We start from the raw sequence: 20,549 nt of genomic DNA, 5'->3' as shown, positions 1-20,549 counted from the left end.
CATATGATTTACAATTCAAATCTTACTATTCAATTCGTTCATACCTAAGTCGATGCAAAAGTTAAAATAAATCTTAAATATCAACAAAACGATCAAAATTTACAATTTACGATTAAAGAAAACTTTAATTTATTGTATTATTTTTATGATAATTACAGTCTTGGTCCCTATATTATATACATTTTTTTTGTTTTGGTCCTTAAACCGGAAATGCCCCCAAGTGGAGGTTAATTTGTAATTTCCGAAAATCCACCTCCCTGGCTTAAATAGTTGTGAAGATTGCATAATCACCCCTATACTTACTCCATCTTCCGCTCCACCCAAATTGCAAATTTGAACCCAAAGTAGATCTCTCTTTCACTATCCAAAATATCCGCCACATTTACGAAAATTCGCAACAACGAGCATAAAATCTTATGATTTACGATTCAAATCTTACGAATCAATTCATTCATATCTATGTCGATTCAAATGTTAAAATAAATCTTAAATATCAACAAATCGATCAAATTTTACATTTTTTGGTCCCTATATTATTAAACCTTTTTTTTATTTTTAATTTTGGTCCTTAAAAAAGAAATGCACCCCAAGTGGGGGTCAATTTGTAATTTTTGGAAATCCACCTTCCTGGGTGAAACAATTTTGAAAATTGCAGAATCACAACTATACTTACTCCATCTTCCCAGCCGCTCCACCCAAATTGCAAATTTAACCCCAAAGTGGATCTCTCTTGCAATATCCGAAATATCCGCCACCAACACAGTATGCTTCTACTGCTCCTCAGCTGTAATCGCTTGTGACTCATTTACGAAATTTCGCAATACTGAGTTTAAAATCTTATGATTTACGATTCAAATCTTATGATTCAATCCGTTCATACCTAAGTCGATTCAAAAGTTAAAATAAATCTTAAATATCAACAAAACGATCAAATTATGATTTAAGATATTAGAAAACTTTAATTTATTATATTAATTTTAATAAACTTGTGATGATGACAGTTTTGATCCCTATATTATATACCATTTATAAATTTTTTGCTTAAACCGGAAATGCCCCCAAGTGGAGGTTAATATGTAATTTTCGAAAATCCACATCCCTGGCTGAAATAGTTGTGAAGATTGCAGAATCAACCCTATACTTAGTCCATCTTCCTAACCGCTACACCCAAATTTCTTATTTGACTCCAAAGAGTGGATCTCTCTTTCACTATCAAAATATCCGCCACATTTACTAAAATTCGCAATAACGAGCATACAATCTTATGATTTACGATTCAAATCTTATGATTCAAATCTTACGATTTAATTCATTCATATCCATGTCGATTCAAATGTTCAAATAAATTTTAACTATCAACAAATTGATCAAATTTTACGATTTTTGGTCCCTATATTATTATACATTTTTTTTTTATAATTTTGATCCTTAAATAAAAAATGAACCCCAAGTGGGGGTCATGTAATTTTTGGAAGTCCACCTTCCTGGCTGAAACAATTTTGAAAATTGCAGAATCACTCATATACTTACTCCATCTTCCCAGCCGCACTACCCAAATTGCAAATTTGACCCCAAATTGGATATCTCTTGCAATATCTGCCACCAACGCAGTATGCTTCGACTCTCCTCAATTATAATCGTGTGTGACTCATTTACGAAAATTCGCAATATCGAGTTTAAAATCTTATGATTTACGATTCAGTCTGTTCATACTTAAGTCGATTCAAAAGTTAAAATAAATTTTAAATATCAACAAAATGATCAAATTTTACGAATTACAATTTAAGAAAACTTTAATTTATTATATTATTTATAATAAACTTGCGATAATTACATATTTGATCCCTATTTATATACAAATTTTAATTTAGGTCCTTCAACTGGAAATGCCCCCAAGTGGAGGTCAATTTGTATATTTGAAAATCCACCTCCCTGGCTGAAATAGCTCTGAAAATTGTAGAATCACCCCTATACTTACTCCATCTTCCTAGCCTTTCCACCCAAATTGCAAATTTGACCCCAAAGTGGATCTCTATTTCAATATCCGCCACATTTACGAAAATTCGCAATATCGAGCATAAAATCTTATGATTTATGATTCAAATCTTACGATTCAATTCATTCATATCTACGTCAATTCAAATGTTAAAATAAATCTTAAATATCAGCTAATTGATCAAAGTTTACGATTTTTGGTCCCTATATAACCTACATTGTTTTTTTTTTTGTCCTTAAACAAGAAATGCACCCCAAGAGGGGGTCAATTTGTAATTTCTGGAAATCCAGTTCCTTGACTGAAACAGTTTTGAAAATTGCAGAATCACCGCTATACTTATTCCATTTTTCCAGTCGTTTTACCCAAATAGCAAATTTAACACCAAAGTGGATCTCTCTTGCAATATCCGAAATATTTGCCACCAACGCAGTATGCTTCGACTCCTCAACTGTAATCGCGTGTGACTCATTTACGAAAATTCTCAATACCGAGTTTAAAATCTTATGATTTACGATTCAAATCTTACGATTCAATTATTCATACTTAAGTCGATTCAAATGTTAAAATAAATCTTAAATATCGACAAAACGATCAAATTTTACGATTTACGATTTAAGAAAACTATAATTTATTATATTATTTATAATTAACGTGTTATAATTACTATTTTGGTCCCTATATTATACCCCATTTTTAGTTTTGGTTTAACGTATTATAATTACTATTTTGGTCCCTATATTATATCCCATTTTTAGTTTTAGTCCTTAAACCGGAAATGCCCCCAAGTGGAGATCAATTGGTAATTTCAGAAAGGCTGCGGCTACATACAAGACTAAAACCACTTGTGCAAGACCAAATTAAAATTTTAAATGTATAAATACTATAATACCCTTATTTGTTAAAAAAATAGAAAATTTCAAATGTGCAAGACAAAAAATTCAAAAACACAAAAAACCCTATCACAAGACCACAAAACCACAAGACCAACTTTCATCTTCTCCATCTTCCAAAAACCACAAGACCTTTCTCTTTCCTCCTCCATAAACCCACAAAACCTAAACATTCAAAATCATCAAAACTGAACAAATTTTACAAAGATGGCAAGTATGGAGTTAGAAGATATCAAAATAGAAGATTCTACGGTGAAATAACCCAATAAGGTATGCATTTATGGATTTTTTAGCTAGAATATCGTTTTTCCAAAAAAAATCCCGCACAAACGAATTCGACATGTACAGGTCGAATTTTATGGGTAAAAATCGACATTTAGATGTCGATTTTGAGGTATCAAATTCGACATTTGGCAATGTCGAATTTGTGCTATAAATTCGACATGTCAGTGTCGATTTCTGCCGATAAAATTCGACGCGTAAGTGTCGATTTGTAACATAGTTTTTTCAACACCTTGGTGTCGATTTTTACCAGTTTCAAATTTAATTTGTTTTTCCTCTTTTTTTGTAAGGTTTTACCAGTTTCAAATTTTTACCAGTTTCATGATTGTGAGCGGCGGGGCTGGCGGCGACGGCGATTAGTGGTGGAGCTTGAGCGGTGGAGCTTTGACGACGGAGAAGGTGGGCGTAGGTGGCATAGGTAGGGTTTGGGGGGATGGTTTAATTCACGCATCTATGTTTTTTTTCCTAATTATTTGTATTTGGTCTTGCATGAGAAAAAAAAACCAATTTAATTTATGAGTATATTTGTCATTTCATCTTAATAAAATAGAATCTTTTGGAATCTTTCTTTAATTTGGTCTTGCACAAGTGAAATTAGTATTGCATATAGTCGCAGCCTTTCAGAAAATCCACCTCCCTAGCTGAAGCAGTTCTGAAAATTGCATAATCACCCTATACTTACTCAATCTTCCTAAACGCTCCACCCAAATTGCAAATTTGACCCCAAAGTGGATCTCTCTTTCAATATCCAAAATATCTGCCACATTTATGAAAATTCGCAATACCGAGCATAAAATCGTATGATTACGATTCAAATCTTACGATTCAATTCATTCATATCTATGTTGATTCAAATGTTAAATAAATCTTTATATCAACAAAACGATCAAATTTTACGATTTTTGGTCACTATATTATTATACCTCTTTTTAATTTTGGTCCTTAAACCAGAAATGCACCCCAAGTGGAGGTCAATTTGTAATTTTTTGGAATCCACCTCCCTGGCCGAATTTTTTTTGAAAATTACAGAATCACCCCTATACTTACTCCATCTTCCTAGCCGCTCCACCCAAAGTGCATATTTAACCCCAAAGTGGATCTCTCTTGCAATATCTTAAATATCCGCCACCAACGCAGTATGCTTCAAGTCCTCCTCAACTATAATCGCGTGCGACTCATTTACGAAAATTCGCATTACCGAGTTTAGAATCTTATGATTTACGATTCAAATCTTACGATTCAATCCGTTTATACCTAAGTCGATTCAAAAGTTAAAATAAATCTTAAATATCAACAAGACGATCAAATTGTACAATTTACAATTGAAGAAAACTTTAATTTATTATATTATTTATAATAAAATTGCGATAATTATAGATTGGTCCATATATTATATACGAATTTTAATTTTGGTCTTTCAACCGGAAGTGCTCCCAAGTGGAGGTCAATTTGTAATTTCTGAAAATCCACCTTCCTGGCTGAAACAGTTCTGAAAATTGCAGAATAACCATTATACTTACTCCATCTTCCTATCCGCTCCACCCAAATTGCAATTTTGACCCCAAAGTGGATCTCTCTTTCAATATCCGCCACATTTACGAAAACTCGCAATAACGAGCATACAATCTTATGATTTACGATTCAAATCTTACGATTCAATTCATTCTTATCTATGTCAATTCAAATGTTAAAATAAATCTTAAATATAAACTAATCGATCAAATTTTACGATTTTTGGTCCATATATTACATACATTATTTTTTAATTTGGTCCTAAAACAAGAAATGTACCCTAAGTGGGGGTCAATTTGTAATTTCTGGAAATCCACTTCCTTGACTGAAATAGTTTTGAAAATTGCAGAATCACCGCTATACTTACTCCATCTTCCTAGTCTTTTCACCCAAATAGCAAATTTAACACCAAAGTGGATCTCTCTTGCAATATCCGAAATATCCACCACCAACGCAGTATGCTTCGACTCCTCAACTATAATCGTGTGTGACTCATTTACGAAAATTCGCAATACCGAGTTTAAAATCTTATGATTTACGATTCAATTCTTACGATTCAATTATTCATGCCTAAGTCGATTCAAATGTTAAAATAAATCTTAAATATCGACAAAACGATCAAATTTAACGATTTACAATTTAAGAAAACTATAATTTATTATATTATTTATTATTAACGTGATATAATAACTATTTTGGTCCCTAACCCAAATTGCAAAATTGACCCTAAAGTGGATCTCTCTTTAAATATCCAAAATATCCGCCACATTTATTATCACAAGTTTATCATAAATAATATAATAAATTAAAGTTTTCCTAAATCGTAAATCGTAAAATTTGATCGATTTGTTGATATTTAAGACAACAAATCCACCTCCTTGTCCGACACAGTTTTGAAAATTGGAGAATCACCCCTATACTTACTCAATCTTCCCAGCCGCGCTACCCAAATTGCAAATTTAACCCCAAAGTGGATCTCTCTTGCAATATTTGAAACATGCGCCACCAACGCAGTATGCTTCGACTCCTCAGCTATAATCGTGTGTGACTCATTTACGAAAATTCGCAATACCGTGTTTAAAATCTTATGATTTACGATTTAAATCTTACGATTCAATTCATTCATAGCTAAGTCGATTCAAAAGTTAAAATAAATCTTAAATATCAACAAATTTTACGATTTAGGAAAACTGTAATTTATTATATTATTTATAATAAACTTGTGATAATTACAGTTTTTGTCTCTATATTATATACCATTTTTAATTTAATAATACACCATTTTTTAATGGGCAAATTACCAAAACCCCCCTGAGGTAAGTTTGAATAACAGAAATTCCCCCCACGTTCTCGTAATTACGAAAACCCCCCTGAGGTATGCAGACATCTTACAAATCGCTCTAACGGTGTTAAACTCGATAGAATCTTTTTGATTCTCCCGAATATTCCTCCGATAATACCAATTTTGCCCTTGTACACAAAATTACCCTTAGGGGGGTATTTGTAAGCATTTTATTTAATGAGGGGTCAATATATAAGTGTCTGCAAAATACTTATTTTTCTTAAATTAAACCCAAATATAATCAATCATTATGAATGTACAATGTATTTTTATTGGATTAAAAAAATCAATGGATGAGATTTCAAAATTTAATTATTTTTATATATAAAATTAAATATTTTGCAATTCGAGAAATACAATCATCATTCAAGCTAAAAGCATAAATCCGTATGAACACTCCTCTGGATAAATAAAATCAATTAAAATATATAAATAAAAAAAATAAAAAATTTATAATATCAAATTATCAATACATCTGCCCCAAAGCAGAACTGTAGCCACGGACGAAAAATCGTCGTCCAAAATCACGATATCGGAGCTCTCCTTCGCCACCTCAGTGCCTTGGATTCCCATCGAGAGTCCCACATCGGCTTCTTTTAAAGCAGGGGCGTCGTTCGTTCCGTCGCCTGTGACCGCCACCACATTTTCAGCTTTTTTCTTTTATTTTCACATATTTAACAGAAGGAATTACGAGAACGTGGGGGGGATTTTCGTTATTTAGGCTTACCTCAGGGGGGTTTTGGTAATTTGCCTTTTTTCTTTTATTTTTCACATATTTAACGGAAGGATATAATAGACATTTCACCTTTTCGGTTAAAAAAATTCGGTCAACCGTTAGTCAATGGGGGTTTTCGTAGTTACGAGAACGTGGGGGGGATTTTCGTTATTTAGGCTTACCTCAGGGGGTTTTTGGTAATTTGCCCTTTTTTAATTTAGTTCCTAAACAGGAAATGCCCCCAAGTGGGGGTCAATTTGTAATTTCTGGAAATCCACATCCCTAGCTGAAACAGTTTGAAAATTGCAGAATTACCCCTATACTTACTCCATCTTCCCAGCCGCACTACCCAAATTGCAAATTTGACCCTAAATTAGAGCTCTCTTGCAATATCCGAAATATATGTCACCAACGCAGTATGCTTTACCTCCTCCTCAATTATAATCGTGTGTGGCTCATTTACGAAAATTCGCAATACCGAGTATAAAAAGCCGAAGCTCTTTTTCAAGAATCGCTGGGGATGCAGTAAATAAGAGATTCTCCAATTCCTGATGAAAATCATATGATTTACGATTCAAATCTTACAATTAAATTCGTTCATGCCTAGGTCAATTCAAAAGTTAAAATAAGTCTTAAATATCAACAAATCGATCAAATTTGATGATTTAGGAAAACTTTAATTCATTATATTATTTACAATAAACTTGTGATAATTATGGTTTTTGTCCCTATGTTATATACAATTTTTAATTTTGGTCCTTAAACCGGAAATGCCCCCCCAAGTGGAGGTCGATTTGTAATTTCTGAAAATCTACCTCCCTGGCTCAACCAGTTCTGAAAATTGCAGAATCACTCCTATACTTACTCCATCTTCTTACCCGCTCCATCCAAATTGCAAATTTGACCCCAAAGTGGGTCTCTCTTTCAATATCCAAAATACCCGCCACATTTACAAGAATTTGCAATACCGAGCATAAAACCTTATGATATACGATTTAAATCTTACAATTCAATTCATTCATATTTATGTGATTCAAATGTTCAAATAAATCTTAAATATCAACAAATCAATCAAATTTTAAGATTTTTGGTCCATATATATATATATATATATGTATATATATATATATATATATATATATATATGTATGTATATATATATATGTATGTATATATATATATATATATATATATATATATATATATATATATATATATATATATATATATATATACATATATATATATATATACATACATATATATATATATATATATAACCTCCCTTACTGAAACAATTTTGAAAATTACAGAATCACCCTATTTACTCTATCTTCTCAGCCGCTCCACCCAATTTGCAAATTTAACCCCAAAGCGGATCTCTCTTGAAATATCCACCACCAACGCCGTGTGCTTCTACGACTCCTCACCTATAATCGTGTGTGACTCATTTACGAAAATTCGCAATTCTGAGTTTAAAATCTTATGATTTACGATTCAAATCTTACGGTTCAATTCGTTCATACCTAAGTCGATTCAAAGTTCAAAAAAAATCTTAAATATCAACAAATCGATCAAATTTTATGATTTACGATTTATGAAAAAAATAATTTATTATATTATTTATAATAAACTTGTGATTATTACATTTTTGTCCCTATATTATATACCATTTTTAATTTTGGTCCTTAAACCGGAAATGCCCCCCAAGTGGAGGTCAATTTGTAATTTCAAAAAATCCACCTCCCTGGCTCAAACAGTTCTGAAAATTGCAGAATCACCCTTATACTTACTCCATCTTCCTATCCGCTCAACCCAAATTGCAATTTTGACCCCAAAGTGGATCTCTCTTTCAATATCCAAAATATCCGCTACATTTACGAGAATTCGCAATACCGAGCATAAAACCTTATGATTTACGATTCAAATCTTACGATTCAATTCATTCATATCTATGTCAATTCAAATGTTAAAATAAATCTTAAATATCAACAAATCGATCAATTTTTACGATTTTTGGTCCCTATATTATATACCTATTTCGCATCGCACGCGCCGTCATTCAGATAGCCTTTAACGGAAGGAAGAAATATTAACTCCTGATTAATTAGCTTTCGTTAACACAGAAATGAGTTTATATTTTGACAATCATTTGTGCACCAGCAAATTCCCTTGTTTCTAAGGGAGTGGACCCCACAGCACCCTCCGTAGACAACTTCAAATCGTCACTTCCCATCGCCACATTCGACACAAATTTTGCCTAATCGTAAAAAAAAATAACAAAATGCAGCCTAAAAATCGATATATGAAAGTATGTCGAAAATATATAATACGATAAGTTCTTAGGCACCGGCACCGCGCAATGCGCGGTGCTCTACACTAGTATATATATATATTTGGACATATGATTATTTTTTAATTTTCTAAAACATAAAAAAGTCAAAACTCAAAATTTATTAGAATTACTTAGAAACCCTTCTCTCCGACTCTCTCTCTAGCAGCAGTCATCGACCTTTCTTTCTCCCCACCACCACCAGCGCCTTCTCCGACGACCACGACCACCAGTGCCTCCCGATTCTCCGCCGACCACTACCACTAGTGAATCTCGGCTCTCCGACGACCACCACCACCACCAGCGCCTCCCAATTCTCCGACGACCACCACAACTTGCGCCTCCCGATTCTCCAACCACCACCATCGCCACCAGGCCTCCCGGCTCTCTGAAGACCACCACCACCAGCGCCTCCCGGCTCTCCGACGACCATCACCAACGTATTTGTGTGAGTCTCTTGTATTTGTGAAGATTACTTGTTTGATGTTTCTTTTTGCAATTTGGCTACTGTGTGGTGATCAATTTTTCTCTTTTCCCCTTTTTTTTTTTTTTGGGAAAATTTCGAAAGAATTCCGAAAAATTCCGAAAATTCCGAAAATGAAAATTTCCAAAAAATCCGATTTTCCGAAAATTCTGAAAAAATCGGAATTGGAATCAATTCTTGAATTCCGAAAAAATCGGAATCGTAATCGGAAGGCGTTTTGGACTTCCGAAAAAAATCGAAAATTTTCCGAAACACCCAAATCCGATCCGATCCGTCCGATTTCCACTCCTAGACTTGTATTTCATGTTTTAATTGACATGATAAAACATACTAGACTAGAGCACACATACATACTGCTCTGGGACTCTGCCTCTTGAGTCGGCATGACCTAAGTGTGGTAAGGGTTCGATTCGAACACTGTACTCTCTTGCTCCATCAACTAGACGACCCTTGCCTTAAATGTTCAAATATTTTATTTTGAGCAAGTATAATTGAGAGGAGTTTAGAAATTCAAAACAAGCACAAATGTTCAATTTCCCAAAACCAAACATTGTATAACAACTAATTAATTGCATTAAAAAAAAAAAAACTGGAATCAAATTTGAGATGTGAGATTTATCTTCTTATTACTTAATAACGGAAAAATACATGTGGTGGCATGTCATTTGAGTTTCAATCCTTTATAATAATAAGTCCGTGTAATAATATATTATACTATATATAATCCCCAAAAAGGAAAGCAATAGAGGCGAACATATTGGCCCTGCCGTCCGTTTGATTATTACTCAACCCTCCGCCGTCGTATCTCCGGCTACCATCAGGTACTTGGACTCTTCTCTTTACTGTTTTTCCTTTTGTTCTTTTAGGAATACCCATAGTTTGATTTCCTGTTTGTACACAGTGATTGATTACTCACTTTAGGGAAGAATAATGAATGCTCTCTATGATCTCATCAAGTCTGAAGAATGAATTTCCCAACTGGGCTTTATATATTTATGTTCACTCACGACTTTGAATCTTTTCTAAATTGTTCATCTCAAGATTTATTTATGTTTAAACATGAAACTACATATATAGATAGGCTTTAATGGTTCTTTGATGTGGCGTTGAAGGTGTTCGTTCGCAAATATGATGAGATCAGCTTTCAATTTAACAAGTCTCAACCTCCTGATACATAATAAAGATTCTAAACCAAGGTTACTTACTGCTCTTTCATTGGGCAAATTGATACCATTTCACTTGACTTTTTCTGATGTTTATCGGCCTTTTACCAAGTGAGTACCAGCCCCATCTTCATTAGTTATTCCTATTTATTATTTCGATACATAATAACAACAAGTATGGTTAAAAACTTAATAGCAAATTGTATACTAGTAGGAGGATGGGATGGTCTCTTAGAAGTGCAGCTGATGACTCCAGTGGGGGAACGAGTGGGGGAACGAGGCTTATTAGGACTCTCCAAGCTATTCAGTTCAAAATTGTTGCCAGATTAAAGGAGTTGCAAAAAAATCTGCCTGTCAAATTATTCTCTTTCTTGGTGGGATTCTATTGTGCAACTGCTTTTGCCACTGTAATAGGGCAAACTGGTGATTGGGATGTACTGTCTGCTGGTTTGACAGTTGTTGTGGTTGAGGGAATCGGGGCTCTTATGTACAAGGCTTCTCTTCCTTTAGTCGACAACATACGCGACTTTATCATCATTTTCAATTATTGGAAGGCTGGCCTTTCCCTTGGCCTTTTTCTTGATTCCTTCAAGTATTGAAACCTGTTTTTTAGTAGTTGCTTATGCCTTGGTGAATTTTTTTCCCTGGCTTCACAGAGAAACGAGCTTTCATTTCCAGGTTTGCCTTTTCCTTTACCCTCAACTTTTTTAAAATAACTTAAAAATGATAATTTTGGTATTTTAATTTTTCAGTTTAATATTATTCTTTCCTTTTTCTTTGAGGCGTATAGCTATCTTTTTTTTGTACTACTGTAAAGCATTCGATGAACTGATTAGTGATTACAAAATCATTACTGACAAATTCTCATCAAATATCAGGTACTTGAAATGCTGAAGGAGCAAGTTTTGTCGGTTTCTTGATAAAATGGTTCAAGAGAGAATTGGACCAATTTTTGAGGTGCTCTTGCTTGCTGCACGCTGTGGGATGGATGGATAAAACTTGCCTACATTCCTGAAGAGATATGAAAGCATCTTCCTATTTGCCAGGCTGATGATGTATACATTTCAGTCGCTGATTGAGGCATGTGTTGATTCTTGTTTTGTACTGGCCTTTGTACCATCGTTCTTAGCTTATGTGGGAATGACTAATGAGGGTGAGATAGATTGATATGATGGAAAATGTTGCTATTGAGGAACCATGGCAGAACCTCGTTCTTGGTAATAATATGTCATTGTTGCTTGTGGAAAGAAGAGGATGGAGAGTTCATGCTTTAAAGCTGGTTTCCCTGGGATTCATTTTTATTAGGACATAAATCAAGATCTTTTGCTGTCGATGGAAGGGGTTTCTAGACAAATCTACATCTGAAAGCAGAGATGATGACGAAGTTCAACTTCTTTTGAGAAACATATTGTTTACTTGATTCAAATTCAATACAAATGTTAGGGTGAATTTGACTTATGTCCCCTGTAATAATAATACATGTTCGTCGATAGCTTACTTTTGTTGTACTATTCAAACTTTCACTTATCTCCCTTTGTTACATAGTGATTGTACAGTAAGTAAATATTGGAATTTTCCTCTCAGTTATAATCCTTTCTTATCTTCTGTATACACAAAGTAACGACCATGCAATTTGACTAGAATTTCTTTTAATTGAAGAACAAATGGAACACTAAGTATAACTAACAACAAATTTTCAAATGGCCATCCTCTGTTCCAACAAGGAAAAGGCGGGAAAAGGGCAAGAGACCAATGGTTGATAGCACCGACACGTTCTTTGATTCCCCATCTGCCGTATATAGATGTTGAGGGGTTGTTCGATGCTTGCCTTCCTGTGCCATTACATAACAACACTACAACTTAGAAAAGAAGAAGAGGAAGAAGGAATATGCCCAAGAAACAAAAAAAGAAAACATGACAAGTTGAGTACGTACTTCATCTGTAGAACCTTGTAAAGAAGAAACGCCAATCTTATTTCTTCTTATAGAGATCACGTTTTGCCCCCACACTGAAAAGCCAGTAACTAGCTCCATCACTGTAACCTCTGAAAACTGTATGTTCGGCTGTCCCGTTCCTGTGAACATTCACAAACATGTCATCCTCGAGACAAATTAGTTTTTACAAAACCATGATTCCATTAGCTACCTGTTATAAGATTAGGTACAACCTACTAAATTCCATTAGTGCGTGTTTTTTTTTTAAGTGTGAGTTTTTGGTTTAGTGCGTGGTTTTTTTTCGGGTGTTTATTTTCTATTGTAATTATTGTGTTATTCAGTGTATGTTTTCGATGTAGTGCGTGTTTTATTATTCATTGTGTGTTTTGGTGTCGTGTGTTTCTTTTTTAAGTGAGTGTTTACGGTGTAGTGCGTGTTTTTTTTTCAGTGTGAGTTTTTGATGTACTGTGTGCTTTTTTTCCAGTGAGTGTTTTCCAGTGTATTTGTTGTGTAATTCAATGTGTGTTTTCGATGTAGTGCGTATTTTATTTTTCAATGTGTGTTTTTGGTGCAGTGCGTATTTTTTCCAGTGTGTTTTTGGTGTGCTGCGTGTTTTTTTTCAGTATGTGTTTTTGATGTACTGCGTGGATTTTTTTTCCTGTATGTGTTTTCCAATTTAGTTGTTTAGTAATTCAAAGCAAAAAAAAAAACCACACACTACACCAAAACACACATTGAATTAAATTCACAACACCGTGAAACACGCACTGGAAATTCAGTATAGTCCTTGTGTAAAACATAGACTACATAAAAAATGCACACTCAATTTCACAAGAAGTACACTCAATTTCCAGTGTGCGTTTCACGGTGTAGTGCATTTTATTCAATGTGTTTTTTGGTGTAGTGCGTGTTTTTTTTTAAGTATGAGTTTTTGGTTTAGTGCGTTGTTTTTTTTTCCGGGTGTTTATTTTGTATTGTAATTACTGTGTAATTCAGTGTATGTTTTCGATATAGTGCGTGGTTTATTTGTCATCGTGTGTTTTCGATGTAGTGCGTGGCTTATCTAGTCACGATTAGGCTTGTTTTCTCGTAGCATCCAGCCTAAGAGAATATAAAGAGGGAGTGGGTGACTTCTATTAGATAGATGCTTCTGCCGAATATAAATAGCTTTATGATCAGTATAATGTTTGGAACCTCCCTGCATTCGATCTCCTCCCCTTCCTACTTTCCGTCGGGTGGGACATAAGCTCGAAAGCTTTCTTTCGCGCCCTACTCAATAAAGATGGAATTTTAAGTAAATCGGGGTAGGGGAGAATGAATTAGTCCTATGCTTCCAAGTTACCCATGATTTTCTGGTATGGATGAGCTTCTAGAAAATCCGCCAGAGCCTTTCCCTTCACAGATTTATTGAATAAATATTCTCCCCGATTAAAAGAATAACAGAGACCATTTGGTCAATCGACCTGATAACATAGGTCTTTTCAATAAGAACTTGAGAGGGTCTGCTCTTGAGATTAACTTGATCTGATTGCTGATCAAGAGTAGCATAGCTTTTTGCAGCAAAGACCAAGATCGTAGGCATTGCTTTCACGTGGGTTGAATTCCCCACAGGATGCCCTGAATCGGACAAAGACCAAAAGAGCCAACTCTTAACCATTTAGTCTGAGGCCCAGAAGGTCATATCTGTTGGGAATCGAACACGTGTACGCAGCGGAAAACAAAAATTTTATGCAATTTAAACAAATTTAAACACATATACACATGCCCGATAATTGAAATCAATTAACTGCGTACCTTTGCGCTTCCAGCAAAATTAAAAACAACATACATGCTTAATTAGTTAATCAAAATTAAATCAACTAGCATGCTCGCGTTTAAATCAAATAACATGCTCGCAATAAATAAAACGATTTCATGTAATCACATAAAATCATACAATAACGAACATACATATCCAATTTAAACTTAAACGAATCTATCGACAATTGATTCGAAAGTTTACCTCTTGAAGCGTGAGGTAGGCGCACCAAGCAAAGCGGGATTGCTACGGAAACCTATCCGTACAATTCGGGGGGAGGCAGCAGCGGCGGAACAGCACCAGCGGCAATACGAGCCACGGCGGCGCGTGTGACTCACGCGCGGTCTTCGGGAGGCGCGTGGGGATGCGTGCGGCTTCGGCTCGTGTGCTACTCCTCGATTCTTCGATCTTCCTCCTCTCGAATTTCACCTCGTATACTTCGATCTATTAAACACGTGGCACTAGACACGTAATAGTTAGAAACACGGAAGAAAAAGAAAGAAGGAAAGGAATACCGAAAGGGATCGGCCAACGGATGGCCGATTCCGGCAATTTACAGCGACGACGGCGTGGTGGCCGCGGGGAGGTGGCCGAGCGAGAGAGAGAGAGAGCGGCTAGGGTTAGGGTTTTGTGTTGTGTGTGTGCAAGACCTATAAATCAAGTATTTATAGTATCTTGCATAAAACCCTAGCGGGTTTAAGTTGGACCGGGCCCAACAGCTTAAGTTCGTTAGTTCTTTTACTGGCTCGTCTCTCTCATTTCAATGATCGGAAAATTGACGATTACATTTTCGGAATCATTATAATGTCCTCGTCATTACGAGTGCCAACTCTCGATTTCCAACTTTCCAAAAGTGGAAACCCTAATTCAGTGCACTTTCTAAATTTGGAAACTTCCCGATTTAGAAAGTTCACTAATACGTTTGCCTATTCTTTTCCTTTTATTATTCTCATTCATAATTCCAAATCATGAATGTTGGCCCCAATCATATTAACTTCCAATCATGCAAAGATAAACCATTTTATCTCTGACCGTTTATTCAAAGATCTCATGTGCACGAGCAGTGTGACCCTCGATGGTTCAGGTGTAAGCTAGCCGTGGGCCCACAACCCTTTGTGGTCAAAACTCGTCCCTTCGAGTTACGATTAAGATGAAGCTCAGTTCACCTTAATCACCCAACGAATCAAGATTGGCGTCTAGCAACTACGCGTCATGATTCCCTAGATACAAATGAAGTGCCTGCAAGAACCTTCAGATATAGTTAACGTACAGTACGGTCCCTTCGATTCATATTTCCCGATTGAACTTGAGGCATTGGTTCGTCGAGACCTCTTTATAAATGACGGTGCGATCGTTCTAAGTGTTGTAATCGTTACGTGCATGACTTAGAGAATCGAATTCTCTAATCATCACTTAGTCACCTCTGGCCAGAGACTTAGAATGATTACAAACTTTCTGAACACACAGGACATCCAAGACTATTCTAGCGATCGAATCCCCGACTACAATGCACAGACCTCCTACTAGATTTCGGACTGCACGAACACTGGCCCTTGGGATGGTCCTCGGTGGAACTCAGGGACAGGTCACGATACAGCAGGTCCTCTAGTGAAGTTACGGTGATGTCTAGGTCATAAGGACTAATGGTGTACAACTATACCATAGATATCTCTACTCGATTATTGGGAACCACTTAGAGATTTCTAGGGTGAGGGAGTTCAGTGAACTTGTCAACTTACGAGCACCCACGTATGCATGCCGATATCACAATACCGTTTACTGATGAGATGCAGTACACATACACTAAGTGCTAGTCTCTTAATGGGAAAGGCCGATATCCTCATTGGTGGCGTAACCCTTCGACTAGGAACACGTTTAACAGTTAAAATACTTAAGTAAATATCTCACGATCCTAACGATCAATTATTAGTACTTGTAATAACTGTAAGGACTATATCTATGCTTGTGACAAAGGGACAAAGATATAGAATGCCAAGTTGTTTTATCATTAATACGAATAAAGGTTCGTTTATTACCATAATAAATACGAAAGACCACAGGCACATGTTGGCTTGTTGGTTACCTACTCTAACAATCTCCCACTTGACCTAAAGCCAACTACCCATGAATCGCAATCCCATCGACTCTCGATGTTTCTCGTGGACCGATCTCGGTAAAGGCTTCGTGAAGGGGTCTGCAACGTTCTCTTCCGAGGTGACTCGTTCTACTTTAACTTCACCTCTATCAATGATCTCTCGGATCACGTGATACTTCCTCAGAATATGCTTCGAATTCTGATGAGATCGTGGCTCCTTAGCTTGTGCCACGGCTTCGGTGTTATCACAGTACAACGGTACTGGATCACTAGCATTAGGAATGACACCCAACTCTTGGATGAACTTCCTTATCCAAGTCCCTTCTTTTGCAGCTTCGGACGCTGGAATGTATTCCGCTTCGGTAGTGGAATCGGCCGTCGTGCTTTGCTTGGAACTCTTCCAACACACGGCACCACCATTAAGCGTGAATATAAATCCAGAGTTCGACTTTGAGTCGTCCACATCCGATTGAAAACTAGAGTCGGTAAAACCCTCTAATTTCAACTCGGCACCCCCATAAACCAAAAATATATCCTTAGTTCTTCGTAAGTACTTGAGGATATCTTTCACGGCCTTCCAGTGAGCCGGGCCGGGGTTAGACTTATATCTGCTTGTGACACTCACAGCATACGCAATATCGGGTCTCGTACATAGCATGCCATACATAATGCTTCATATGGCAGAAGCATAAGGCGTCCTTTTTATCTCTTCGATTTCACTAGGTGTTTGAGGACACATAGATTTCGAGAGACAAACCCCATGAGACATTGGCAAGAATCCCTTCTTGGATTCTTCCATGCTAAACCGTTTCATAACGGTGTCTATGTACAGGCTTTGGGATAATTCAAGCATCTTCCTTGCTCTATCTCTATAGATGCGTATTCTTAATACATAAGATGCTTCTCCCAAATCCTTCATTGAGAAACATGTGGACAACCATGCTTTTGTTTGTTGCAACATCCCTACGTCATTCCCAATGAGTAGAATGTCATCAACGTAAAGCACTAAAAATATCACTGCCCTCCCACTAACCTTCTGATACGCGTTTTCCTCACGTATAAATTACCGCAAGTATACGGTATCGCATTTTGCAGAACAGTGGTTCCGGATATCGATCCACAGGGACCTTGTAGATTCAAATGCTGAGTAGTGTAATTATATTATCGTTATATTATCTAGCCGATCGTAAATAAGTGGATTGGTGAGAAACCCTAATTTAAAAGCATGCAAGAACGTAAACATGCAAATATAAAATGTACGTAAAATAATGTAACGACAACTCAACGCGGGGGACTTCGATTTAAAGGGGACTTCTAGGGCCAAATCCACCTAGGTATAATCAACAACGATCGACAAATCCACCATCTAAAATCACGTTCCTATTCGTTAACCCAGACGCTAATATACTCTAACCCCCGTCTCCAGTGTAGCTAGAGTCTACCCACAGGTCCGACGTCTCCGTTCAGAACCTGCTATTAAGAGAGCATTTAGGTCAAGTCCTTAAGGGCTACCCGAAGTGCATCACGTCTCCGTTTCCACACCCCGGGCTATGTTTTCCTAACTTCAAACAAGAAATCCTCTCTCGAGTTCATTCCTATTTAATATCAGTCTGAGAGCTGATCAACACAATCAGAAGCATTTAATACAGGAAAACATAAACGAAATCAAAACACGACAAATAGAAAGTAGAAATGACGATCGAAATCAATATATACAAGGCTTCATTACCCTAGAAGAAAATGTTCTTAGTTCATAACAAACATAGTATCAAAAGAATGTACAAAGGAAATGAAGAACAAAACGTAAAGAAATTGCGTAAGAAAAACCCAAGTCGGAACCCCCGTTGATGATTCCCGCGAAGAACCGTCGAAAACCGTAAAAAGTCGAAGAAGGATGAAGAGTGAGGGCTTGCTTCTATTTATAGTAAATTGCAAAGCTTCCTCAAGAAGCTTTGCAATTTAAAATATCTGCCCTTGAAAAACGTGCCAGATCGCGATCCAATAAAGCCAGATCGCGATCTGGCTTCTTTAAAAAAAACGCGAACCGCCTCCCAGATCGCGATCCAGGAAGTGCGGATCGCGATCTGGGTCTGAATCTTGTCTGCCACTGGAATTTGTCACCAGATCGCGATCCGACTTTCCTGGATCGCGATCTGGGTCTGAACTTTGCACACTACTGGAATTTGCCCCCAGATCGCGATCCGGCTTTCCTGGATCGCGATCTGGGTCTTAATGACCACTCTCTCGGCTTGAAAACATCGGTTTCGCTTCCAAATGGCTTCGACTTGGCAACAAAAGCTAACAAAACCTAAAAAAGGAAATAAAACAAGAAACGCAATAATATACACAAATAAAGCCGAAACTCGGACGAACGAAGACCAAAACTCGAAGATTTGATAAGCAAAAATCGTGCAAAACGAACACTTATCACACCCTCAAACTTAGATCTTTACTCGTCCCGAGTAAATCAAAACGAAAAATGCAACAAAAATGAAAATAAAAACACCAAACTAAACTAGGCCACTAACGTAGGGAATCACGATTGCATTTAGCGTATGCAACAAGCCTTTGAACCCCTGGGTACCCCCAAAGGACGAGTTGTGTCTCGTGAGGGTTTTCAGACAACACACCCACAAAGTTGCCGGATTGGTCAAAGCATTGCAATTACTTCGAAAGATAAAACGAGCTAGATAACCTAAAATCTCATAATGGCCCACGGCTTTAAGGTATTCGACTTTCCTACCGACGCAATTAGTTGTTTCTACACCAAAATGAAAGATAGACTCAAGAATCCGTAATTAAACAATAAACACAATCATCGAGGGTTTTGAGTAGAAATGTGGGTGAAAAGTAAGTTTTGATTCTGAAATTCAAAAACTCGAGTTGGGCATAAGTTGGTCTTTTTATTCAATAAGATACGACAACAACAATATATTGTGATTTTTCTCACAACTTTCTTTTTTTTTTTTTTTTTTTTTTCTTTTCTTTTTTTTTTTTTTTTTTTTTTTTTCTTTTTTTTTTTTTTTTTTTTTTTTTTTTTTTTTTTTTTTTTTTTTTCTTTTTTTTTTCTTCTTTTTTTTTTTTTTTTTTTTTTTTTTTTTTTTTTTTAACATATCGAATAAAAACGTAGAGACCATTGATAGAACTTCTAGCCAACAACTCGAAATCGTGAACACATAATTCAATTCTAACCTGCCCCCCAAACCTCAGGCTATTATACCCCTCAGAAAAATGCGCTCAAGCTTAATCGGAAAGGATTCGAAAGGCTATCCACACAAGTTGCAAAAACGCAGTCGGAAGGTTCATCTATAATTAGCCGGTGATCCATAATTTCAATTTTAAAATCAACTAGCCCATCTACTAATTCATTAATTGCTTTGCTTCAAAAGAACCCGGAAATGCAAATTACACTCGATCCTACATGAAATGCATGTGACAAACATAACACAATAACAGAAATCAAAATACATAAACGAAACTAAATTATATGATATGCATGCAAAAGACCAAATCAAAATAAGATAAATAAAATAAAATAAAAACAAAGTCTAGCAAAGATACATCGTAAACGAAATATCAATCCAACGACTCATCCCAAAACAAACGAACTAAAAACAAACAGGTTCAACACACACCACCCTCAAACTTAAATTCTAGCATAGTCCCTATGCTCAAAAGCAGAATAAAAAATAAAAGGGAAAGAAAACACAACGTCCCCTAGTTGTCGTGATCGTCCTCGTGGGCTCCTCCCTCCTCTTCCGGTCGTCCCCGCTCGTACTCCTCCCAGGCCTGCGCCACCAGTGTAGTGGCCGCCGCTTGTGCTTGCTCGTCGGCGGCGGAGGTTGATGCTCCATCATATCGGGGCCGTGGTGGGAACGGCCGTGGCTCGACAATGTCATCGGTCCTGCACTGAAGCGCTGCAGCCATGGCCTTCATCATTTTCTTGAACCATCCCACATTTTCCTCCATAACATCCATCCATTGGCCGACATACTCCGGGAGCTGT

General features: G+C 36.4%; 1 protein-coding gene and 1 long non-coding RNA gene across 4 annotated transcripts; one reads left to right on the top strand and one right to left on the bottom strand.

The window, feature by feature from the left end:
• Positions 1 to 9,160: 9,160 nt before the first annotated feature.
• On the top strand, positions 9,161 to 12,306 carry LOC105957172 (uncharacterized protein ycf20). Of its 3 annotated transcripts, none has more exons than XM_088825579.1 (5): positions 9,161 to 9,950; positions 10,289 to 10,374; positions 10,666 to 10,827; positions 10,913 to 11,394; positions 11,595 to 12,306. In XM_088825579.1, exons 3-4 carry the CDS (start codon positions 10,682 to 10,684, stop codon positions 11,313 to 11,315), a joined length of 549 nt encoding a protein of 182 aa, XP_088681705.1. In that variant the 5' UTR covers positions 9,161 to 9,950; positions 10,289 to 10,374; positions 10,666 to 10,681; the 3' UTR covers positions 11,316 to 11,394; positions 11,595 to 12,306. The 3 variants fall into 3 exon arrangements, with proteins under 3 accessions (XP_088681705.1, XP_088681706.1, XP_088681704.1); XM_088825580.1 differs by having other exon boundaries at positions 9,165 to 9,517; positions 10,294 to 10,374; XM_088825578.1 differs by having other exon boundaries at positions 9,165 to 9,517.
• Positions 11,753 to 12,948, bottom strand: LOC148767192 (uncharacterized). The gene is made up of 2 exons (XR_016034361.1): positions 12,651 to 12,948; positions 11,753 to 12,548 (listed from the first exon to the last, which is right to left on the bottom strand). It is a non-coding gene; the product is annotated as an uncharacterized LOC148767192 (long non-coding RNA).
• Between the last annotated feature and the right edge of the window lie 7,601 nt (positions 12,949 to 20,549).

This window comes from Erythranthe guttata, chromosome 11 (genome assembly GCF_056151865.1).
Source record: "Erythranthe guttata isolate IM_541 chromosome 11, IM_541, whole genome shotgun sequence".
Lineage (NCBI taxonomy): Eukaryota > Viridiplantae > Streptophyta > Magnoliopsida > Lamiales > Phrymaceae > Erythranthe > Erythranthe guttata.
This window is presented reverse-complemented; position numbering and strand designations above follow the sequence as displayed.

Bases quoted from the DNA above. Each gene is read 5' to 3' on its own strand.
- LOC105957172 (XM_088825579.1), top strand. From the start codon at position 10,682: ATGATGAGATCAGCTTTCAATTTAACAAGTCTCAACCTCCTGATACAT. The intron at 10,828-10,912 runs GTGAGTACCAGC...AAAACTTAATAG, and splicing joins GTTTATCGGCCTTTTACCAA to CAAATTGTATACTAGTAGGA.